This window comes from Microcaecilia unicolor, chromosome 7 (assembly GCF_901765095.1).
Source record: "Microcaecilia unicolor chromosome 7, aMicUni1.1, whole genome shotgun sequence".
Taxonomy (NCBI): Eukaryota; Metazoa; Chordata; class Amphibia; order Gymnophiona; family Siphonopidae; genus Microcaecilia; species Microcaecilia unicolor.
In genome coordinates this window covers 229,163,287-229,189,646 of record NC_044037.1, presented here as the reverse complement: position 1 = coordinate 229,189,646, position 26,360 = coordinate 229,163,287, and the positions used below count along the sequence as shown (strand labels likewise).

At 43.2% G+C, this 26,360-nt stretch overlaps 1 protein-coding gene across 1 annotated transcript in view; it reads left to right on the top strand.

Annotated features, from left to right (window-relative positions):
- The window catches only part of MYO3B (myosin IIIB), a 634,284-nt gene that overhangs the window by 378,604 nt on the left and 229,320 nt on the right, over positions 1-26,360 (top strand). The window contains 3 exon segments of the mRNA XM_030210853.1: positions 16,574-16,653; positions 18,956-19,033; positions 24,879-25,084. Coding sequence (XP_030066713.1) covers positions 16,574-16,653; positions 18,956-19,033; positions 24,879-25,084 — 364 coding nt within the window.

The window sequence follows — 26,360 nt, the reverse complement described above, 5'->3', positions numbered from 1 at the left end:
GACATGTTCAGCTTCAGGTGGCGGTTGGACATCCAGGCAGCAATGTTGGATAAGCAGGCCGATACCTTGGCCTGGGTCTCTGTGGTGATGTCTGGTGGTGGAGAGATATAGCTGGGTGTCATCAGCATAAAGATGATACTGAAAACCATGAGAGGAGATCAGTGGAGCCTAGGGAAGAGGTGTAGATTGAGAAGAGAAGGGGTCCAAGGACAGATCCCTGGGGAACTCCAAACAGATAGTGGGATGGGAGTGGAGGAAGATCCATGATAGTGTACCCTGAAGGTGCGGTGGGAGAGATAAGAGGAGAACCAGGAGAGGACAGAGCCTTGGAACCCAAAAGAGGACAGTGTGGCAAGAAGTAAATCATGATTGACAGTGTCAAATGCAGCGGATAGATCGAGGAGGATGAGGATGGAATAGTGGCCTCTGGATTTGGCGAGGAGCAGGTCATTGGCAGACTTTAGAGAGGCTGTTTCTGTCGAGTGTAGTGGGGCGAAAACCGGATTGAAGTGGATCGAGGATGGCATGAGAGGAGAGAAAATCAAGGCAGCGACAGAGGACTAACCATGCAGTTAGATGCCAAACAGTGGACAATGCACCAACCAACATGTTTCTGCTCTGTCTCTTGATAGGTCTCTCAACTCAGGGAGATTAGCATGCAGTTAACCAGAGTAGAGAACATCACTGTAAAGACTCAGAACTCTTGAACCAAAATCTTCTTAATGCAAATTCAAAACAAAAGAAATAACTTACAGTTAATGTGCTAGACAAGAGTCTCTGCCTTGCAGAACTGGGAGTCTGTTCACTACCAGCAAACCCTGTATACAAAGGGAGCTCGGAGGTCTCAGCACAACTGAGAGAGTAGATGCTGTGAATTAAATCTGGTAAAAACTTGGTTATTTACGTAGCTTGAAGGGAAGCATACAACAAGGTAGAAGAATTAGCTTACAGTTCTTAAAAAAAGCATGCTGCAAACACTTTCTGGAGAGAGATGGGATGGGCTACTAGCCCAGTACAGCTAGTAGCCCACTGGAGAGAGAAGGGGTGGACTACTAGTCCAGCATACACAGGACAAGGACAAAACCAATAGGAAAGTCCCATAAGGCATAAGGAACAGGGACATATCTCAGGAAGAGCTATCACAGAGCAGTGCAGAAAGGGCTAAGATTTGTAGTCCAAAGCACTTCCTGCCTTTCTTAAGGGCACAGCACTGTAACTGTTACAGGCAATGCATTGGATATAAACATGTCCAACCTATACATATAAACAACATGCACCCTGCCTCCATGCAAATGGGGGCAGAACCAGAGCTGGACTGACCATTCGGGCAACTGGGCAATGCCCAAGGGCCCAGAGGCCCCCCCCTGCCGCCACACACTACAGCCCCCCAGTCCTCAGTAGTCCCTTCCCAGTCCCACCTTGAAGGGCCCTAGTGGTCTAGTGGCCTCTGCAGGAGCAGGAAAGAACCTCAGGCTACCTAGTTAATCGCTTGTCGAAGAAATCAATCAGATTAGTTTGGCACAATCTGAAGGGAAATCATATTGATTTCAGTCTTAAAATCCACTGGACAGTAAAAAAAGTTCACTATCCTTTCCTTCAGTAGCAGCATCATTAAACTTTATATTCCTCAACTTCCCAGCAGTTAGTATGTTTTAATTATGCCAGGCCTGACATTTAACCACAGCAGCCAGTGGTTAAGTAAAACTCTGGCTGCCATGGAAAATGGAGCCTATGCATATAGACACCCTATAAGTATAGGGAGAAATTCTATATACGATGCCTAAAAAATTGGCACTTAGATTTAGGCGCAGTATATAGAATACATTTAGTTGATATATCAGCGCATAAATCTACGCACATCCATTTACACCAATGAAATCCTGGCGTAACTCCTTTCACATAGATTTAGGTGCATTGGGCCATATTCTATAACTACATATGTAAATTTCAGCACACCCACTTCCCCGCCCATAACCATGCCCCTTTTTGCCTGCACACGTTAGAAGTTTGGCGCACTTCATTACAGAATACTCTTAGCGAGTTGTGCGTGGAAAATCAGTGCTAATTAGTGCCATTAATGCTTGTTAAGTGCTGTTATCAGCACTCATTAGCTTGTTAAGCTTGTTAAGTGACGTACATCGTTATAGAATCTGCACTGATTTCAGCGCGGATCTCTAGGCACGCTATATAGAATACAGGGGATAATATATATGCAGCACTAATATTCCTGCCAGAGCAATGAGAAGGTACTTCTTCTTTATTGCAGTTCATAAGATTAGCCTAATTAAAGCCTCAGTGACTGGAAAGAGACCATGTAGAGTTAGAGACCAAATTCAAATTGCCAAACCAATAAAACTGACATGAATTCATTTATAACTGTCAGAGGTGTTTTACAGCAGAAAAAGATGGAAGCACATTAAGGAGATCAGGAATAGAGTTTCTTAGATGAAACAGAAAAATAAAAAATAAAATGTCCTTGGTACAAGTGCTAAGCAGCAGTTAGATTTTATAATAATAACCCTGGGTAACGTAAGCACTCCTGGCAGTTCTACAGAGCATCATAAAAACCAGGTATATTTATTCTTTTCCGTATAATTAATTATGACATTGGAAACCTTCCATTATTGTGGTCTATTATGCTTGCTACGACTTTATTTATTCTCTGTTTCTTATCTCATATTCTTTTTGATGAGACACCTTGGTGTCATTAAGTACAGGTATATGTTTCTTTTTATTGAACCGCTAGATGTTTTTATTTGGTAATGCAATTATTTTTTTGGATTTACTTAGGGTGCACATGCTGTAAGAGAATCCAAACCTTTCAGTGGCTGTAGGGTTCTTTGAAAATGTGACTGAACAGGTTTCTTCTCTAAACAAATGGCTTCTTCAGGCTAGCTGCAGTCCACTGATTATTTCCACATCAGGTGAACCTCATGATCAGGTGAACCATCATTGAACCTGATTTCCACATCAGGTGAACCCAAACCCTGGGAAAAAAGTGCAGTAAGCCCCTTGGCTGGGAATTTAATGACACAAACTTTATTCAACAAATTTAAGGAATTCATGTTCTGTCAAAACTCACCTCGCAGTGATCCTTATTAAAATGTAGGTGACACATTTATCAGCATGATTGAGAGACATTGATAAGACTGTTAGGAAACAGATTTCCTTTTTGTCTGTCCCTACTTAATACCAGCCCTCTTCCTAGGGCCACTAACAGGTAGTTCAACTATGCGACCTGGAAGTAAAAAGTTGTGATTGTCCCCTCCATTGGAAAATCTTCAAGGACCTCCCCTTACATGCTTTGCATACAAAGCACCAAGTAGAAAAAAAAGAGCCACAACCCACTGGGAGTCCTACCATTTATACTCTTTAGATGTCCAGCATATCCCCCCCCCCCCCCAAGTCAACCCCCATCACAGACCACTGGGTCTCCCTGGTAATCCAGTGCCCCATTGCGGAAGCAGTCTCCCTCTGCTCCTGTACTGTAATTTTACCTGTTGGAAGAACGGACAATTTTCAGATAGCCCATTTGGCCTTATAAATAGCTTTTGGAAATTGTCTTTATTATGTATTTACTTACAAAATAAAGTTTAATATTTAAAATTATGATGCCCAAATATATGTTTTTATAGGATCATTCTGGGAGCGATGGTTTGGAGATAATCATGATTCTTATCATCTCTTCTTGGAGAGGAGGTATTGCTAGGAGTATAAAAGTTAATTGAGAGGGGGAGCACAAGAAAAGATTTGCCTGGGGTCCTGGTCTCTATAAGCCACTGGTGACCAGCATAACATGATCAACTCTTTTTGTGGAGTAAATTTTAATTGCCATATTTTGAACATAGTGCAGTCACTTCAGGGATGAAAATATAACCTATTATCTAAAGCGTTGCACTGATCAATGCAGCTAACTAACACAGCTTTATCCAAAAATGACCTAATTGCTCTTAGGGGCTGCAATGCAACCTTTTGCAACAAACAACCTTTTAATACAGTAAGTGGGGTCTGGAGCAGTGGCGTACCTAGGGTAGTTGACACCCGGGCCGTCATTTTTTAACACCCCCCTCCAAAATCCAGTAGTAGGCATACCGAGAATACAAAACACTCAGGACCTATAGAGCAATTCTACCATACCATAAGCAGTCATTTCTATGTGTCACACATGGAAAAAGAAATCTTAAACACTACAGTGAGCACTAGAACATCAATTCACCTATTGTAAAACGAAACCAGACAGATAGTGCAGATCGTCATCCTGCACAGTCAATGCCAACTGAAAGTCATGTCTTTTCACAAACACAGATACACCCTAATCCACTATAGAACAAGTAATCATAAACTTTCTATTTAGGCAAAAATTAAACTGAACCCCCAAGATGCCAGACTCTGCATACAATGCAACACCACAGAAACAGAAAATGTCCCCTAGTACTGGGCAAAATAGAAAGACAGCAGATGTAATTTGGAAAAAAAACTAACAAATACCAATCACCACTTTACAAATTAACAAATAGAAATAAAACAATATAGAAAATAAAATACCATTTTATTGGACTAATACATTTAGCTGTCAGAGGCCAAAACCTTCTTCCTCAGGTCAATACAGTATAGTGTGTTACAGTGGCCTAACCTGACCCGAGGAAGGGGTTTTGTTCTCCGAAAGTTTAGTCAAAATGTATTAAAATTAGTCCAATAAAAAAGATTACCTTATTACATGTTCTATTATAACATTTATTAACACAGCTACAATACTACTTTATCCTAAAGCCAAAAAAAAAACAAAAATATATATTTTATTTACAGTTTGTTGTCTCTGGTTTCTGCTTTCCTCATCCTTCTTCTTTTTACTGTCTTCCTTCCATCTAGCATCTGTCTTCGTTCTTTCTCTGCCATCCAGTGTCTGCCCTCTCTGCTGTCCCCTCCATCCAATGTCTGCCCTCTCTCCCTGCCCCTTCCATTCACTGTCTGCCCTCTCTCTCTCCCCCTTCCATTCACTGTCTGCCATCCCTCTCTCCCCCCCATCCATCCAAGGTCTGCCCTCCCTCACCCCCCCATCCATTAAGGGTCTGCCCTCCCTCTCCCCCCCATCCATTCAGGGTCTGCCCTCCCTCACCCCCCATCCATCCATCCATCCATCGGCTGTCCCTCTCTCTCTCTCTCTCTCTCTCTGCCCCTTTTTTCAGTCCCCAGTTCCAGCCCTCTTAGCCCACCTGCCCCTAGTTCTAGCCCCAGCCCACATCTCCCTCTTGCTCCTCCTTTTCAGCCCCACTATCCCACCAGTCCGCAGTTTCAGCCCCAGCCCTTTTCTCTCACCAGTCCCGAGCTTCAGCCCCAGCCACTTCTCCTTGTCCCCTTTTCAGCCCCCAGTCCCCCCAGCTTCAGCCTCTGCCCCTTTTCAGCCCCCAGTTCCAGTACTAGCCCCCTTATCCCACCTACCCTCCTTTTTAGCCCCCAGTTCCAGCCCCCTTCATCCACATGCCTTGCATTAGGGACCCCTTTTCAGCCCCAGACCCATTTTCCCACCAGCCCCAGGCATGGCTCCCATTTTCTCGCATGGCCCCTTCCCCACCCCCCTTCTCCCCACCCGTCCCCTTCTCCCCTCTTCTCCCATCTGAGACCCCCCCCCACCCCAGTCCCCTTCTCCCATCGAGACCCCCCTCCCCACGTCCCCTTCTCCCATCTGAGACCCCCTCCCCCAGTCCCTTCTCCCTCTTCTCCATCTGAGACCCCCTCCCCACCCCAGTCCCCTTCTCCCATCGAGACCCGTCCCCACGTCCCCTTCTCCCATCTGAGACCCCCCTCCCCACGTCCCTTCTCCCATCTGAGACCCCCCCCCCCTTCTCCCCAGCCCAGTCCCCTTCTCCCCTCTTCTCCCATCTGAGACCCCCCCTCCCCATGTCCCCTTCTCCCATCTGAGACCCCCACCCCCTTCTCCCCAGCCCAGTCCCCTTCTCCCCTCTTCTCCCATCTGAGACCCCCCTCCCCACATCCCCTTCTCCCATCTGAGACCCCCACCCCCTCTCGCCAGCCCAGTCCCCTTCTCCCCTCTTCTCCCATCTGAGACCCCCCTCCCCATGTCACCTTCTCCCATCTGAGGCCCCCTCTCCAGTCCCCTTCTCCCATCTGAAACCCTCCTCGCTCATCTAAGCCCCCCCCCCCAACTCGACCCACCTACCACCTTCGACGACAGCCCTCGTCTCCTGCCTCCATCCGGGGCTTTTAAAAACTGAAAAAGCAGCATGGCAGGCAGCGCTTCGCGTCTGCCCTGCCTGCTTGTAAAAGAAAGCGCCGGCAAACCTCCTCGTCGACGTCACGACGTCGCGTCAGGTCTTCCCTCACTGGGTCCCGCCCTCGCGGGGGGCGGGACCCAGTGAGGGAATACCCGACGCGATGTCGCGACGTCAACGAGGAGATTTGCCGCTTTCTTTTACAAGCAGGCAGGGCAGACGCGAAGCGCTGCCTGCCATGCTGCTTTTCAGATTTTTTTTAAAGGCACAGGATGGAGAGGAGACGAGGGCTGACTGCGGTCAGCAACGGAGCACCCCCCACCCACTGACACCTGGGGCGGACCGCCCCACCGCCCCCCCCCCTTGGTACGCCACTGGTCTGGAGGACTATAGTGGGAGCAGCCAAGAGCAGTGCAGGGTTTCTTCAGTGGAAGGCCATTGCTTTTCTTTGGAGGGTACAAAAAAAACATAAGTATTGCCATACTGGGACAGACCAAAGGTCCATCAAGCCCAGCATCCTGTTTCCAACAGTGGCCAATCCAGGTTACAAGTACCTGGCAAGATCCCAAACAGTACAATACATTTTATGCTGCTTATCCTAGAAATATGAAGTGGATATTCCCCAAGTCCATTTTAATAATGGCTTATGGACTTTTCTTTTAGGAAGCTGCCCAAGCCTTTTTTTTAAACACCGCTAAGCTAACTACTTTTACCACATTCTCTGGCAACAAATCCCAGAGTTTAGTTTCACATTGAATAAAGAAATATTTCTCTGATTCATTTTAAATTTACCTACTTTCTAGCTTTATTGCGTGCCCCCTAGTCCTAGTATTTTTGGAAAGAGTAAAGAAGCTATTAACGTCTACTTCTTCCACTCCAATCATTATTTATAGACGTCTATCATATCTCCCCTCAGCCGTCTTTTCTCTAAGCTAAAGAGCCCTAGCCACTTTAGCCTTTTCCTCATAGGGAAGTTGTCCCATCCCCTTTACCATTTTTGTTGCCCTTCTCTGTACGTTTTCGAATTCCACTATATCTTTATTGAGATATGGTGACCAGAATTGCACACAATATTCGAGGTACGGTCACACCATGGAGCGATACAAAGGCATTATAAACATCCTCATTTTTGTTTTCCATTTCTTTCCTAATAATACCTAACATTCTTTTTGCTTTCTTAGCCGCCACTGCACACAGAGTAGAGGGTTCAACGTATCATCAATGATGACACCTAGATCCCTTTCTTGGTCTGTGACCCAAATGTGGAATCTTGCATTGCGTAGCTATAGTTCGGATTTCTCTTTCCCACATGCATCACTTTGCACTTGCTCACATTAAAACGTCATCTGCCATTTGGATGCCCAGTCTCGTAAGGTCCTCTTGTAATTTTTCACAATCCTCTTGCAATTTAACAACTTTGAATAATTTTGTGCTGTCAGCACATTTAATTACCTCATTAGTTACTCCTTCTCTAGATCATTTATAAATATGTTAAAAAGCAGCGGCCCCAGCACAGACCCTTCAGGAACCCCACTATCTACCCTTCTCCATTGAAAATACCATCCATTTAACCCTACTCGCTGTTTTCTCTTTTAACCTGTTTTTAATCCACAATAGAACACTACCTCCTATCCCATGACTCGCTAATTTGCTCTAGAGTCTTTCATGAGGTACCTTGTGAAATGCCTTTTGAAAATCCAGATACACAATATCAACTGGCTCACCTTTATCCACATGTTTGTTAACCCCTTCAAAGAAATGTAATAGATTGGTGAGGCAAGATTTCATTTCTCTAAATCCATGTTGGCTTTTTCTCATTAATCCATGCTTTTGAATATGCTCTGTAATTTTGTTCTTTATAAAGTCTCTACCATTTTACCCTACACCAACGTCAGGCTCACCGGTCTATAATTTCCTGGATCACCTCTAGAACCTTTTTTAAAAATCAGCGTTACATTGGCCACCCTCCAATTTTCCGGTACCATGCTTGATTTTACTAACAATAGTTCTGCAAGTTTGTTTTTCAATTCTATTGGTTTTTTTTGCTACATTTGTACCCTGCGCTTTCTCACTCATGGCAGGCTCAATGTGGCTTACATATTGTATACAGGTACTTATTTGTACCTGGGGCAATGGAGGGTTAAGTGATTTACCCAGAGTCACAAGGAGCTGCCTGTGCCTGAAGTGGGACTTGAACTCAGCTCCCCAGGACCAAAGTCCACCACCCTAACCACTAGGCCACTCCTCCATGCAGTTCAGGCAATTTGCTACTCTTCAATTTCTCAAATTGTGCCATTACATCTTCCTGGTTTATAAAGATTTCATTCAGTTTCTCTGACTCGTCAGCTTTGAATACCATTTCTGGCACCAGTTTCTCCCAAATCTTCCTCGGTGAAGACTGAAGCAAAGAATTCATTTACTCTCCACAATGGCTTTGTCTTCCCTGAGTGCCCCTTTTACCCCTCAGTCATCTAGCAGTCCAGCTTATTTTGTTGGCTTCTTGCTGTTAATATACCTAACAATAATGTTAATATGTGTTTTTTGCCTCTTTGCCTTCCTTATCCGTATTTGCATTTGACTTGCCATTCCTTATGCTGTTTCTTATTATTTTCAGTTGGATACTTCTTCCATTTTCTGAAAGATTTTCTTTTATTTCTAACAGCTTCCTTGATCTCACTTTTTAACCATGACAGCTGTCATTTGTTCTTTTTCCTCCTTTTTTAATAAATGGAATATATTGGTCTGGGCTTCCGGGATGGTATTTTTGCACATCATCCATGCCAGATGTAAATTTTTGACCTTTGCAGCTAGTCCTCTTAGTTTTTTTTTTCACCATTTGTCTTATTTATCATAGTCTCCTTTTTGAAAGTTAAATGCTAATGTATTGGATTTCCTCAGTGTACTTATTCCAAAGCTGATATCAAATCTGATCAAATTATGATCACTGTTATCAAGCGGCCCCAGCACCATTACCTCCTGCACCAGGTCATGCGTACTAAGAACTGGGTCTAGAATTTTTCATTTTCTTGTTGGTTCCTGTACCAGCTGTTCCATAAAGCAGTCCTTGATTTCATCAAGGAATTTTACCTCCCTAGCATGCCCTGATGTTACACTTACCCCGTCAATATCGAGGTAATTGAAATCACCTATTATTATTGTGTTGCCCAGTTTGTTAGCCTCCCTAATTTCTGTTCATCCTGGCCAGGTGGACGGTAGTACACTCCTATCACTATCCATTTCCCCTTTACACATGGAACTTCAACCCATAGGGATTCTAAGATGTGTTTTGTTTCCTGCAGAATTTTCAATCTATTTGATTCAAGGCCCTCCTTAACATACAATTCTACCCCTCCACCAATTCGATCCACTCTATCACTATGATATAATTTGTACCTGGTAATGCAATGTCCCACTGGTTATCCTCCTTCCACCAGGTCTCAGAGATGCCTATTATATCTAATTTTTCATTTAGTGCAATATATTCTAACTCTCCCATCTTATTTCTTAGGCTTCTGGCATTCACATATAGGCATTTCAAACTATACTTGTTGTTCCTATTTACATCTTACTCAGCAGTTGACAGTGTTAATTTGCAATCTTTTGCTTTTTATTTACAGACACCTGGTCTGCTATGGTCTCTATAGCAGCCTTGCTATCGGGATACCCTATCTTCCTTGTTTTGATGATATCTTTAAAACATACCTTGTTCCAAACCATGCACTTTTGAACAGCTCCCAGCCTTCCCCAGGTTTTAGTTTAAAATCTGCTCTATCTCCTTTTTAAATGCTAATGCCAGCAGCCTGGTCCCACCCTGGTTAAGGTGGAGTCCATCAATCTGGAATAGGCTCTCCCTTCCCCAGAACATTGCCCAGTTCCTTACAAATCTAAAATCCTCCTCCCTGTACCATCCTCTCATCTACACATTGAGACTCCGGAGCTCTGCCTGTTTCTTGGGCCCGTGTGTGGAATGGGTAGCACTTCGGAAATCTAGAGGTTCTGGATTTGAGCTTTCTATCTAAGAGCCTAAATTTGGCTTCCACAACCTCTCTCCCAAATTTTCTTATGTCATTGGTACCCACATGTACCAAGACAGCCAGCCTTCCCCAGCACTATCTAAAATCTATATTAGGTGACACGTGAGGTCCGTCACCTTCACACCAGGCAGGCAAGTGACCAGGCGATCCTCACACCCACCAGTCACCCAGCTATCTACATACCTAATAATTTAATCACCAACTACAACAGCTATCCTAACCCTTCATTCTTGGGCAGAAACTCCTGGAGATGCTTCCTTGGAGCAAGAGGATATTGTATCCCCTGGTGGGCTGGTCCTGGGCTGTAGAATTACTTCCAGCTGCACCAGACTGAACTAGACCCTGCTGTGCTTTCTAGACTCTGTTAATACTGTGGCAGAAAATTCAAGTTTTAAAACTATGGGGAAAAGGGTATGAGACTAGTTAATAAAGATTTGTGGTAGTAAGTACAAGGAAAGATGGGTAGCATTAAGAAAACAAATAAGTTTGGGGGGGGGGGGAATACAGGGAGGTGTGTGATAGAGAGGGAACCACAGAAGTGAGAGCAATGGAAGAAAGGGGGGTGAAGGCAATATCTCTTTTAGCTCAGGTATGCAAGGTTCTTTTATGATTTATTGTTTTTGTTTTTCAATTGTCTCTGTAGCAACATAACACTTTTTGGACAGCACAGGTGTGGAAATACAGCCTTCATATGTTTTGTTGAGAGGCAATATAAGGCAGGCTGTTAACATTGAAAGACTCTGGTCTCTCTGGTGCCTTTTAGTGGAATACGTGGGTAGTTTAACAAGTTACTCAGTCTTCAAATACTGATGCCTTTCATAAAAGCATTGCTTTTGCTGTGTAAAGCCATAAACGTCCCAAAGTATAAATTGCTGGTGGGAGTGATTACTAAGCACTAAACAGATACTCTCCCAGCAGCTCTGTTAACTTTATGGAATTAGAGAAGGCTGAGGAATTATTAGTTTGTAGAATCTGAGTTCCTTAGCGTAGCTGAATCATAAACTTTGAGCACTTTTGAACTTCAAATTCTGTTTTAAAAAACACTAAACAAAACAAGCAGAAGTGTCCCCCTAACAACAAATCACAAAAAAGTGTCCACGAAAGAAAAGTAGGGGCAGACCAAATGTATATCCAAACAGTGGGTTTATTAAAACAATACAATAAACCAGACTGAATGCAGTGCTGCGTTTTGACGCCTATAGCGCCTGCCTCAAAAGTCAAGTTTCTCTCAACCAGTGGTGGTAATAAAGAAAGGCTAAGACAGCAAAGGTAACAGCATCTATAACAGGTGGGATGATGCAACAAAAATCAATGCAAAATGAAGTATATCACAACAGACACAACACACTTATGATTTAGTTTGATAAAACCTAGTATTCTGTGGATTGCACAGGAAGACATCCAAAACGCAAAAACTGGTCCAAATGTAAAACAATCAGATTTTTTTTTTTTTTTGGAGGTAAGGGTTTGTTATCTTTGGCCTAGGCCAGGGGTAGGCAACTCCGGTCCTCGAGAGCCGCAGGCAGGTCAGGTTTTCAGGATATCCACAATGAATATGCATGAGATAGATTTGCAAGCACTGCCTCCATGGTATGCAAATCTATCTCATGCATATTCATTGTGGATATCCTGAAAACCTGACCTGCCTGCGGCTCTCGAGGACCGTAGTTGCCTACCCCTGGCCTAGGAAATAGGGGTGCTGATATTCAAAGCAATTTATCAGGTCAAAATGGTTCCTGGTCAGTTAAATTGCATGTTTGGGGTTAACCGATCATGTTCAATGCCACTTAACCAGTTAGTAGGGATGTTCCGGGGGCGGAGTCAGCACTTGGCCGGCTAAGTGCCAATAGTCAGCACTTAACTGGCCAAGATAACTTCATAAATAGGACCGCATAAAGGTTAGTCTTATCAGAGTAGAGGAGTAGCCTAGCGGAATGGACAAGTAGCCTAGTGGTTAGTGCAGCGGACTTTGATCCAGGGGAACTGGATGCAATTCTCACTGCAGCTCCTTGGGACTCTGGGCAAGTCATTTAACCCTCCATTGCCCCCGGTACAAATAAGTACCTGTATATACCATGTAAACCGCTTTGAATGTAGTTGCAAAAACCACAGAAACGCAGTATATCAAGTCCCTTTCCCTTTATGCAGTCAGTTAAGTGCTAAATATTGCATTTAACCGGCTATGTTTCTGCTGGCTCTGTAAACCCAGAAATTCAATGCCAAAGCCTACACATGACCCGACATTGAATTTCTGGGGATGCTGCCAGAGGCAATCAGTAAAACACTGATCGCCACCAGCTGAATATCCAACCCTGGGTCTTTACTCAGAAATGTATAGAAGATCACATGCAGGTGTTCCTGGGAATGGTGAATAGTGTAACAGAGGTGGGTTTAGCACATATGCAAAACTTTATAAAATACCGGTGTATGTGCCTATTCTTTCTGGTACATATTGTACACAATTACATGTGCCTTGGAGAAACTGTAAATGTGTGCACCTACTTTCTTTGGGATAATTTTAGCAAGCCACATAAGCGCATGCACATTATTAACCTAGGTGCCCTATGATAAACCTATCCCCCCTATGTTTATATTTTTAATTTGATAGGCTTTTTATTATCATTTTGAAATTCTTGCATTTCAAAGTTACAAAGAAAATCCAAGAAATTATAAAAAGAAGTGTTTAACAATAAGTTGAATATTCAAACCACATAACTAGAAGACAAAGATAAAGGAAATTTTAGAAGTTAAGAATAAAGAGACCCTTTTACTGAAGTAAGTTTTGCACTTACCATGCAATAGTTGCAACAACTAACAAAAGTGAGTGCAAAGCCAATGCAGTAAATGCGGGGGGGGGGGGGGGGGGGGGATGTCCAGCATCTGCCCTGCTATGCGGCTGTCAATAGATGAGGTAGTGCGGCTACATTATGCTGACATGCGAGCTTCTGCTTTTGTCTCAGCTGGAATTTCATTATGGAACGTCCTTCCTGGACAGCTTCGCCTTTGTGACAGTTTTGTGAAGTTCAAGAAATTATTGAAGACTAGGCTTTTTGTGGCTGCATTTTGAATATGCTCTGATGATGTGATAGGGAATTTGTGACTGTATATTTTGATGTGTATTGTATTTGTTTCACGATGTGTATTGGTTTGTGAATGTTTTATTGGAAACCACCTAGTTTTAGGTGCTCTATAAATTTTTAAATAAATAAATTTACCACACAGGGCAGAGCCTTTCTGCACAACACCTGCAGGAAAAATTGGCAGCAATAGCCAAAAACTGAGGTTTCAATTATAGAAAAGATTTTCTGTGAATCAGAGTGGGACTAGCAACATTTGGGAAGGCTTGGCTCTTCAATCATCAAAACAATAAAAAGTAGTATTTCAACTAATATTTACTTTATCCATCTCAGAAAGAAAAGATGCTAGGTTTTGAGAGGTTCTAACACTCAGCTCTGTGACTTTACGAAACAAACAGAAGTTAAGTTAGAGAAGATTGATCCATTCTTATTTTCCATGAAGACATTAACGATAACTGTTGAGTCTCAAATACAGACATTGTAGGTGACCAGAATTAAACATCATTTATCTATATTGTAAATGGGAATCCTTGGAAACCAGAGCAAAGAATTTGCATTTTCTTAATTTTCTGATTACTCTTCTGTTATCTCCTTTGTTGAAAGAAATGCTTAGTTTGTTTAATGTGGATGAGATTGGGTATTCTAAGTGTTATTGTGATCCTAGGAATGTGATAGTCCAAAGTGGGATACAGGGTGGTCTTGATTCAGTGGATGCTATTTATAGCATCAACATTATTGATTTTTAAAGGCTTCTCAGGATGATATTGCTAATAGAACTCAGTCCTTTAACCACCTGCCATATATTGCAGCTCCTTGTGACTCTGGGCAAGTCACTTAACCCTCCATTGCCCCTGGTACAAAATAAGTACCTGAATATATGTAAACCGCTTTGAATGTAGTTGCAAAAACCTCAGAAAGGCGGTATATCAAGTCCCATTCCCCTTCCCTTCCATGAAGGAAATACTGTCCTTTTCCATAGGAACAAAATCCAATTGTGGTAGAGGTACAGCCAGATGAGGCATACGAGCAATTATTTGGGCAGAGAGGAGAGACTTCTGCTCTTCTAATGACTTCACATACTTTTGGGCTCAATAACAGCAATCTCCAATTGGGGGGGGGGGGGGGGGGTTCTAATGCCAGAACTCAGTGAGGTTTCCAGCTCAGAAAAAGAGGTAGATAGTTCTGACAAATTGGGATCTCCAAACTTGGCCACATTCAAATGTTTTGTCCATAGGGTCTACTATTGCTGATAAGGGTACTGCAGGATTCTTAGTTTTCCCATCCTCTTCTACATAATCTTACCAGAGTGACTTTCAATTTTCCTCCAAGCTTCTTCACCTACCTCTAATAAGGCTGGCAATTCTCCATGCAACTCTGTATTCCTACATGCACTGAAGAGGTTCCAAAGGGGTCTACCCCTTTGGCTATATCCCCTGAACTACACATCTGCAACTGTGCACTGAAGGGCTTGGAGATTAAACAACTTCCATCTGACTGCACCGGATGACATCAGCAGCCACTTTCCACCAGTGTTGGAAGAGTTAGCCCATTCCAATACCACCAATCAGCACAGGAGCTTAAAGGTCCACAGCTCTGGCCTCATTGATAATGTTCTCACTCTTACTCTCCCAACTATAAACTACAGACTTTGTAGATTAAATACCCTCCTCCAGGCTCCACCAGATGACATCAGCAGTGTGCCATACTGAAAGACACATTAGTCTGTGTGTTATTGCCCTATCTCAAGTAAACTGATAAAAAGAGAAAACTCAGATGAGGAAAGCGATTCTGTGCCTCACACGATTGCCATCTCTGGCTGCCAGTGCTGCTCTAGATTGCTTTCAGATGATTTGGCATTTTTCTTCTTCAACTGTTAAGTGTGTGTGACATATCACAGATTCCTGAAATCATGCCTAAAGTAGACTATTCATTATATGCCGTGGATATAATTGTGCTGTTTTATGTAGTTAGCAGTTAGCAAAATATCCCTATGTTTTATAGAAAAAATAAAATATGATCCAGCCATGGGGCTTTCGTAAACCAAACAGCATAACACTGTTGCAGACAAAATGCTTAACATCTGAAAGACTTGTTAATACTATTTGCATATAAATTAAAATTGCAACTTATGTGTTCTGACTCTGAAAGGTGTGTGGCACATCTGCAGAAGCACATTGTTTATTCATGCTGTAAATCCTTTGAAATGTGCTAAAATGCTTCCCACTCATTACAAAAAATCCTGCCACCCATGGATTAGGACTTTGATGTCACCAATCCTGCTTCAAAGACTTCTTTCGGTGCTATTAATCACAGTTTAGCTTCTGAAGATATAGCCAGAGAAAACATTTGGACATCTTGTGCTGGGCTTGCTAAAGCTTTGAAATGCACTGTTGCCTGGTCCACATCACTTCCCCTTTACCCTCAAAACTTGGATCTTTTATTCTCTGTGCATTTCATGGGAGCTGATTTTGGCAGATAACAGATGGGGAGGGGGGAGTATAAGCATTTAGAAATATTTTTAGTAAGTTCTTAGGTTCTATATAGTGATTTTTTTTTTATTCAAAGAAGCCTGTTGTTCTTGAGGAGCTGAGAAAACCTGAGAAATATATTATGTTTATCCAATAAAAAGGGTATTGCCCTATTTTCCTTTCTTTTGTTTTATTTCTATTTATTTCCTTTAAAGTGGAGTAACACAGCAACTATACTACTTTATCCTGAGGAAGCCTTTATGAAACTGGGCTTCAGCTTTTCAAATGCCAAATAAGTACCTTTGCAAATTTACCTTATTAAATTGATAAAGTAACCATACTCACACAGTTCAGTTTGTTTTTTTATTAGCCAAGAATTCTGCTCACTTCTTCTTTGAAATCCTGTTGGTTGGGAAAGAAAGGCTTTAATTACCTCTGGGCCGTTCTGCCTTTCCCTTGCTGCTGCCCAGTTTCTCAGGTTTCCATTTATGTGCCAATCTGATACAGTCAGTGCAACTACATGCTGCTTTCTGATTGAATTCTTCCTGTGAAGACCTAGTTATCTCTCTGCTGTCTCTGGCTTTTATTCCAACTGCCACTAGTCTACCGCCTGAGAAGCTGGGTTTAAGAGGTGAAGATCAGTGGTGTCTGATAAATATCCTCCTTCCACTGTTACTGTATTGCTTTCTAGTTTTTAGATTGCCTCCATTTGCACTAAAATCCCATGAGTGTTCTTTTAATAATGTTTCAATGTTTTTTGCCAGGTAACTTGGCTCAGTCCAGAGCAAGAATAACAGCAGCATCGAGGTCTTTACCTCCACAGCTCGGTACAGGCCGCATCAAGGTTTGTAACAGATTACTATATGAGCTCGATTTGTCAAACTTAAGACTGTACTTTTTAGAAAATTTATTTAATTTTATTGAGATTAATGATTCTTTTGTCACTTTGTATGCCATGTAATTCCTAAGAACTATACCTTGGTTTCTTGATTTTATAAACCACTTAGAACTTTTAGCCGTATAGAAGTATGATGTAATAATAATAAGATAATGTGAACAAGTTAATGCCACCTCAGAAGGTTGTGTTAAGTGCATCTGTATTGCCTGCAATTAAATTAATGCATGGTATTGTCTCTGTGTATGAGCAGATGTTGGTCATGCCTCAACATTTACTATAGAAGCTTTCCAGTTACCAGATGTTAATTTTGGTTATAAACACATGGGAACTGCACAAATCTACAACACCTTCAAAAAAAGGGGCTAAAAACTGAGCAGCCACATGGGCAGAGTTAGGATAAATTATCAAAAAAGTTAGATACATCACTGACTTTTAGCGCTAGGCACCAAACATAGGTACCTAAATTTAGAACAATTTTTTCAACTGAAAACTTAGGGGCCCTGTGAGGAAGTTTATAGGCTGCCCCTCACCCTTAAGGATAAGCCCTCAGATAGTCTAAGCCACCTTAAAACCAATAGTCCCACCCAGGGAGGAAGCGAGATGGGAAAGGTCGAGCCAAAAGGGCAGGAACCAGGAAGTATAAAAGGCAGGGCCAGAGTGGGGACAAGGAAGAAATGAAGCCTCAGCGCATGTCTTTATTGAATACTTCTATCTGCTGTGACCTGGCTGAGGTAAGCCAATCTTTTATTTGAAGATTGTGAGCCTTGTTCTGAGGTCTGGCAGACCTGGAAATCTAAAGAGAGAAAGAGACCATAAAACTGTGTTTGGGTGTGGCAGTCACAGGCCATAGATGTGTTTTGGGCCTTGTTAGCCACAGGCCCATGCTAGGACTTTTCCACCTCTGAAGATAAGAGATGTTACCTTAGTTCCTAGGCCTGTAAGGTAACAGGCCTCAGTTTAAGTTAATAAAGCACTTATTTCATGTTTATCACGTTGTCCAGCTGCCACCCCCACACCTCACTAACAATATCATAGGCTCTTTTTCTAAGGCATGGTAGGCCTAACGTGGGCCTACTGTACACTAAAAGAGCACTACGAAGAGATGCGCTGAGGCATCCCACAGTAGTTTTCCACTTAGCGCATGCAAATCCCACACTGAAAAATATTAGCACAGAAGCCCTTACCACCTCCTAAATAGGTGGCAGTAAGGGTTCCCGCAGTAATGGCCACATGCTAATGAGGAAATTAGCACATGGCTATTACCAAAAAAAATATGGAAAGGTGGCTATTTTACTGCTGCGCTGAAAGTCACTGCAATGCATGGAAAAACCATGCACTGACAACCATAGGAGCCAACTTTTCAAAATGATTGGGGGTACTCAAATTTTATTTTATTTTTTTTACAGGTGGTGCGTTACCCCTCCCTCTCCTCTCCTCTCCTCCCCCCTTCCCTCCCCATCCACCTCCCTCTCCTCCCCCTCCCTCTCCTCCCCTTCCTCTGCCCTACGAGTTCCAGGCCCTCCTCCCTCCGCGTTCCCGGCCCTCCCTCCCTCTCTCCCTCCCAGTTCCAGGCCCCCCTCCCTCCGTCCGAGTTCCAGGCCCTTCCTCCCTCCCTCCCTCCCACCCTCCCTGTTCCAGGCCTCCCTCCCTGTTCCAGTCCTCCCTCCCTCCCTCCCCCCTCCCTCCTTTCAAGTTCCAGGCCCCCCTCCCTTCGAGTTCCTGGCCCCCTCCCTCCCTCTGAGTTCAAGGGCTCCCCTCCCTTCCTTCGAGTTCCAGGCCCCTCCCTTTGAATTTTAAAAGTCATCTTACCTTCTCTCAGCTCTGGTCCCGCCCTTGCGGAAACAGAAAATGAGGGTGGGACCAGAGCTGAGAGAAGGGAAGGCTGAAGTGCTGAGCCTGCACGCTTTTCACTGCTGCTGCCGCCATAACCCGACGAGGTAAGATGACTTTTAAAATTCGGAGGGAGGGGGGGCCTGGAACTCGAAGAAAGGGAGGGAGGGAGGGACTTTTAAAATTCTGGGCTGGTGAAGGGAACTTCCAGTGGGTGAAATATTGGGGGTGCTCGAGCACCCACGAAGTCGGCGCCTATGCTGACAACAGTGCTGGCCACTTTTTAGTGTAGCTTGATAAAAGGACCCCTTAGATTCCTAAATTTGGTTGAACATTTATCTAAATTTCAGGTCCTAAAATTTAGGCTTCTTGGACAGGAAACTGATTTAATAATCTCAGGTTGGATTTTTATTTTTAGGTTGACACAATGGAAATGATGCGACATCCCGAGGAAACTACCAATATGAAGAGACAAACTGTAGCTTCCTATTTCAGGGTAAATCTCAGAACAATTAAATATGCTCTTGATATTTCAGGCTTTCTATTTGCTCTCAGCAGATGAGGAAATTTAATCTACAGCAATACGTTTCAGAAAGAAAGTATGGAAAGGGTTTGATTCCTTAATCTGATTTCTGCTGTGTGGTCCAGAACAGGGCTTAATTTGTAAACAAAAAGGAAGTGAAACTGTGAATCTGGGGGAGAGGGCAGGCAGGCCAGGACAGGAGCAACAGGAGAAGAGGGCTGGATTAGGGAGTAGCCTGACTGTTCTCTGCTGTATCATGCAAAGAAACCCACAAAAGAAGGGGGATTCCTCATTGTGCAGTCACCAGGAGCTGCTTTGACTCATGGGCACATCTGATCTGGATTATGTGGCATAAAATATTTCTGGGTTAATTTACGTGCATATGCCTGAATTTTCCAAAGTACGTGCATAAGTGAAAAACGTTTCTTACCCCAACTCCAGCAATACCTCTGCTCACTACAAGGTGAAGGTACCTGCCTATAAACTATGTCTTGGGCAGACAAATTTGCCCACTTTCTTGGGTAATGCATTGTTTTACACTGCTAGTCTAGATTAAAATGTTATTTTATTAAATTAATTTTTTGGACCTAATTCATTAACCCTTTTCTCTATTCTGTTACTTTGGGGGAAGACTTTCAATAGATTGGGTTCTTCTCTACTCTAGACACATGTATAAATACTTACTGGAATATGCACAGCTGTAGTTTTTCTTTTTTCAACCTTTCTATGTACATCTAAATAATCTTGTAAATTATGATTTGCTGGCCCTTACCTGAGCAATTTATTTTATTTCATGCAAATCAGCTGGAAGTGAATCAACTTATATTAAAATAAAAAGTGTACCTAAGCCAGAACAAAACATATAAAGGGAACTAGTCTGATTTCAAATGCCAAATACTACCTCAATGGTATATTAGAACTTGTGCTTTAATGGGAGACTAGCTTTGCCTGACTCTTGCCTCACAGATTGCCAAGGAGACTGGATCAGAGATGGCAGTGGATGAATCAGTGAAAAGCATTTGTAGGTCAAAGCACTAGTTCTCAGAGAACTCATTAGCTTACCCACCAGGAACAATATGTGATCAAATGCAGCCCAGTAGGCAGGCCGTGCCCAAGGAAATCAAAATTGAGTTCCCATAAAAATAAGGAGGACTGAGTTCTCATCCATAAAATAGGAGAGATGCTTTAAAAGGAAACAAAAGGCACTACTTTCCCATACCATGCAGCTGTTTAGTACCAGAAGAGATCTGAAGACTGAGAAATTGTCAATACATTGCTACATCTTAACCTTTCAAGATATATTTGCAATTGCTGTTAAATGTGTGTATGGTGAGAGGTGGGGAGGTCTTCTGGGGCCGATATTGAGACTGCCGGAGGAAGCCTGTCTAGCTCCCACAGTCGGCGGCAAAGCTAGAAATTCAGTAGTGGGGCCGTATCCAGCAAGGGCTGCAGAGAGGGGTGTCGGGGGGGGGGGGGGGGGAATTTCCCAGGCCTGGCCTCCAAGGGGAGGCTCTACTCAGGTAAGGTTTTGATGGAGCACTAGAAGCTTCTTCCTGCCAAGTCTGTCTCTCTTCCTGTTCCTGAGTGCCAGGACCCGGATGATTGCATTAATGTGACAACCTGGGTCATCCGGGCTATCACGTTAATACAATCATCCGGGTCCCAGCACACAGGAGCAGGCAAGGAGGTTAGATTGAGAATGACAGACTGAGGGAGGAGCAGTCAGATACAGGAAGGTAATGGGGCGGGATGTGGCAGCTCGAGTGTGGGAGGCAGAAGTCGAGTGTGGGGAGGGGCAGGGCAGTCTGGTCATGCCCCAAGCCCGGCTATGTCTCTCGGCGGCCCTGTATCCAGTGACCAGCATTGAATTTTTTTTTTTTTTTTTTTGGTTGGTAAAACATAGTCGGTTAAGCCTATATTCATCGTCTGACGGCTAAGTTAGCAGCGAAAGATAGACCTGCTATTTATGCTGGTCTATCTGACTGCTAACTTTACCCAGTCAGCCAATGAATATTAGCACTAACCTGCTATGTTGCACTACATAGCCAGTGACTGGGCTAGCCACTGGAATAGCTGGCTATCTCACACTGAACATTAGTGCTTAGCCAGCCTTAGGCTATTTAACTGGCCAGGAACTGTTCCTGGCCAGTTAAATAGTTTTAAATATCGGCCAGATTGTTTATAGTTGTGTATAACTGTACATGAAAAATGTTTTCCATTAATTATCATATTGTGCTGAATATGCCAACTAAACCAAGAAATATTCATTAAAACAAAAGCCAATAAAATCCCTCTGTAAATGACATTAGTAGGATCATGCTTCATGAGGCATGTAGCAGATCTTTGAAATGGTAATCAGAGTGGAGAACCTGGAGGAACGCCAGCAGTCCCTCAGGAGTGCATGGTTCAGAGTGAGTTAATTTTGAAGGATACTATCAAAACAGAGGAGTTAAGGCGTCCTGATAGAAAGGTTGCAATAAGGCAAAAGTAGCCCAGGTACCTTTTAGTAAAATATTGCAAATTATCCTTGTCAACTGGTAAGCAGGTTACAAATATAAACAAAACATACTCTGACGTATCTGTATATAAATGACAAAAACCTATAAAATAAGATGGGAGAGTTAAAATACATAGCACTGAATGAAGAGGTAGATATAACAGACATCTTTGAGACCTGGTGGAAGGATACCCATATGTAAACAGTGAGAGTCAATTTGTTCCACTTGCAATCTTGTGATCCACAACGCAATAAAAGATGTCTGGAAATAATGATGTTCAAAAAGGCATTGGCAGAAATAAGTTATCTAGCCCTATGTTATGGGTACGCTCAAGGCTGAGGTTTCTTTAATTTTTCAGACAGCTTCAGTATTGCCTGTGTTAGGTAATACTAAAGCTGTCTGATTAATAAACAGAGCATCCTTGGTATGGGCCTCAAAGAGACCAACTGGGTGGAAACATTGAGTGGAAGACAGCAGAGGCTAGTGGTAAATGGAGTTTGCTAAGTGGAAAGGGATGTTACCAGTGGTGTGCTGCTGGAATTGGTCCTTGGACCAGCTCTTTGTAACATTTTTGTAAGCCATATTGCAGAAGGGCTGTCTGGTAAGGTTTGCCACTTTGTAGATGACACCAAATCTGTAATAGGATAGATAACACCTTTGATGTGGGTAGCATCAGGAGGGAATCTAGCAAAGCATTTAGAAAGGTCTAGAATTGGGCAGCCAAGATTTAATGCTAAAAAATGTAAGGTCATGCATTTGGGCTTCAAAAACCTGAAGGAGTGACTTGGGGGGTGATAGTATTTAATGATTTTAAGGTGAACAAACAGGTAGAAATGTTTATGGCAAAAGCAAGAAGAATGCTTGGGTACATAGTGAGAAGAATGGCCAGCAGGAAAAAGGAAGTAATATTGCCTTTGTATAAGTCTTTAGTGAGACCCCATGTAAAGGGTCTTTTACTAAGCCAAAGTAGCATTTTTGGTTCATGGTAGAACTCAGTTGGCGGTAAATGCTGAGATGTCCATTATATTCCTATGGGTGTCTCGGTGTTTACCACCATCTGATTTCTACTGCAAGCTAAAAACTCTACCATAGCTTAGTAAAAGACTCCTCTTAGAGACCACACCTTTAAGGATGCATTTGCATAAGGTTGATTAGCATATAAAGACTCCGGTGTCACCTGTGTATGAAAATGCCGGTCATAGAAGCATAACCACTGGATCTGATATTACCTTTTCTATACACTATATTTTACAAATTGTAATTTTCTTTTCAATTTCTTGTAAATGTTTATTTTACTAGTTGTACTTGGAAACAGCTCAGAAAGTTCATTAATGGGTGATATAATACGAATTAAACTTCAAACTTGAAAATATATAGACAGGATGAGTGGTGTAGGTAGGTCAGAATAGGCCCCAGGTGGAAAAATTAAGATGGCCCCCCCCCCCCCCATAACACATCTCTCCCAAGGTGGTGAGGACTGGGGCAGGGGGAGGGAAGGAGGGGAAATTCCTTTACAGCTCCAGTGAATAAACCCTGCAAACAAACCTGTACAAAATACCTGTCATAGTAAATCCAAATAAATAATAGAAATAGAAACTGAAATGCAAGATATCACAGATACACATTTCCCAAAGCTCACATATTACAATTAGTAAATTCAGAAAAAAAAACCCATTTTTTCTACCTTTGTTGTCTGAGTATTGCTTTTGTTTTCTGCCTTTCTCTGTTTTTGTTTCTTTTCCAGGATCTTGTTTTTTGACATTTTTTTCTCTGCTCCGTGTTCCTATCCTTCCCCTTGTGTCCAGCAATACCACTGTGCCCTACTCTTATTCTCCTTCCGTGCCAGCATCGCTTCTCTGTGTCCCTGACCCTCCCTATGTCCAGCTTCTCCTCTATTTCTTCCCTTGCTCCTGCACTCCCTACACCTGACTCCCCCCCCCCCCCCCCCCCCACACACACCCACCCACCCATGCTCTGGCATCACTCTCACTCCCCTCCATTGATCCACATGTCTTCCCCCTCTCTCACTCTCTTCCCTCTGCGCCTCATTAAACTCCCAGTTCAGCCATCTCTTCCCTCTCCCCTTTGCTCCAGGTCTGTCTCTCTCTTCCCCCTGTTTCCCCCTCACCAGTTTCAGTATTTCTTCCCCTCCTTTGCTCCAGCTCTCTCTCTGTCTCTTTCTCTCTTTTTCCATCCCCTTAGATCCATCATCTCTCCTCCTCCCCTCCCCTTTGCTTCGGGTCTCTCTCTCTTTTCCTTCTGTTTCCCTCCCCGCAGGTCTATCATCTCTCCCCTACCCCCTCGCAGACCCAGCACCTCTCAATCTCCCTCCTACCTTTCTGCATGTCTGGCACCCCTCCAACACCTCCCCCCACCCCAGCCCCACTGGTCCTCCAGATGCATGGCAGTCAATGGCAGAGGCGCACTGAACACAGGTTGCCTGCAAGCTGGCCTTGCCAGGGCCTTCCCTAGACCATATCCTGCCCACAAGAAATTGCATAAGAGAGGCGGGATGTGGCACAGGAAAGGCCATGGCTGGACTGGCTTGCAAGCACCCTGTGTTCAGAGCTGCCTCTGTTGATGACCACCACATTTCAGGAGGACAGGAGTGGGGGGGGGGGGATGGAGAGGTGCTGGGCAGAGGAAGGGAAGGGAAGGATGATGGACTTGCAGGGGATAGGAAGGGTTCAACTGCAGGTGGCCCACTATTGGGCAGTCCTGGGCATTATGCCACGCTCAATGGTAGCTATGCCCCTGAACAGGATGGAGTTAAGGCAGCTACTAAAATGGTCAGTGGTCTTTATCATAAAGCATATGGGTATAGACTTAAAGATATCAATATGTATACTTTGGAAGAAAGGCAGGAAAGGGAAGATATGATAGATACATTTAAATACCTCCATGGCATAAACGCACAGGAGGTGAGTCTCCTCCAACTGAAAAGAAGCTCTAGGATGAGGGGCATAGGATGAAGGTGAAAGGAGATAGGAGTAATCTAAGCAATACTACTTTGCAGAAAGTATGGTTGGTGCATGGAACAGTCTCCTTGAAAAAAATATATCTGAATTCAAGAAAACATGGGACAGGCAAATATGATCTCTTAAGGAAAGGAAGAGATGGTATGGATGGGCAAACTGGATAGGCCATGTGGTCGTTATCTGGTGTCATTTCCATATTTCTATGTTAGAGTAATAATTTGCCTAGCTTGCTGCCTCAGTTCTGTGTGTTCCTTCACTAACATTCATGACTTTTTTCCCAACCACTTGCTTCATGGGAGTGTACTTTACTATTTCTATCTTTTGTTTTTCTTTTCTTGCCAGTACTCTTTGATGGACCTGCTATCCAAAATGGTTGTTGGGCAACCTCACTTTGTTCGCTGTATCAAACCCAACGATGATCGGGAATCGATGAAGTTCTCAAGAGACAGAGTGCTGGTGCAGCTCCGTTACACTGGCATTTTGGAAACTGTCCACATCCGACGGCAGGGCTATTCTCACCGCATCCTCTTCCAGGAGTTTATTAAAAGGTGGGGGGTGAAATATAAATGTATAATGTACTTTCAATAAGTAATACTGAAACAGAATCCTGCTAAGTCAATTAGTGCACTTTTAAATGCTATAGAGAGCATTATTAACTCCCCCCCTCCATTACAACTAATGTGTGAAAAAGAAAAAAACACCCAAAATGGGGAAAATTTTGGGAAAAAATGGAAACTTACTGAATATTTCTGCCTTCACACATCCTTATCAAATCTAGGTGCTGCTGTGCTGGTCCATAGACTGTATACACTCATTGCACTGATACATTTGAAGCATGTATACAGTATGAACAACCAAAGAGTATGCTGAAGAAATGAGGGGGCTCAATTATTAAATCTTTTGGCAGTTTGTAAACTTCAATTAACTCAGGTCTAAGTAGAATCAAAGTTGTACACCTTATATTCCAAGATAGGTACAAAAATATGAAAAGTTACCTCTGAAAACAAAACTAAAAGAGACTTTGAATAACAACAGAACACACAACAACAAAACCAAGAGTCTGCTGAGTTTTTTATTTTCCTGTAGAAAACAAGAGGGAAATTTCATAACAGATCGCGTAGATGGTGAGGCCAAGTAGGTGCCTTTTTTGAGGCTACAGGACTGCTGAGAAGAGGGGGCAAGATTCCCCGGGTCCAGCCTCCAATTGTCTGTCTCTCTCCTGCTCCTGTGTGTCAGGACCTGGGTGCTTGCAAGTGGGGGGGTGGGAAGAATGGCGCGCAGGGGGTGGCAGTGGCAGCCCTGGCCCCAGCCCAAGGGGGGGGGGACTGAAGCTGTGGTGGCCCTACCATGGCCTGGCTTTGTCTCTCAGCGGCCCTGGCTAAGCCTATTTCTAGCATGGCCATAATTACAGTCTTTTTCGATTATTTGTTTTTGTGACTGTGCACTAATGTTAATATTAGCCTGCAGCCATTGAAAAAAAAATTAAAGTGGGAGTCCTCACCACATCCTATTTTATTGGCACTAAGGGCTTGCATGTTTAGCACATGCTAACTGAATAACATTGACTTATATGAGTACACTAGCTGAAAGTACTTCCATGGCCATTTTCCGCCCCTAGAAGGCCCGTGCAAAACAAAAATAATATTAATAAGATAGATAGATAGATGAAACTAATGCAAAATGCTTTAATGCGTTCTGTGCTAGGCCATTTTTCCCCGTTAAGCATGTGTTAGCACCTAACACATGGCTTAGGAAAGGGTTCCAATGTGTCTTTATAAAGTACAATCACAAAAGTAGCAAAAACTGTGACATAAACAAAGCTGT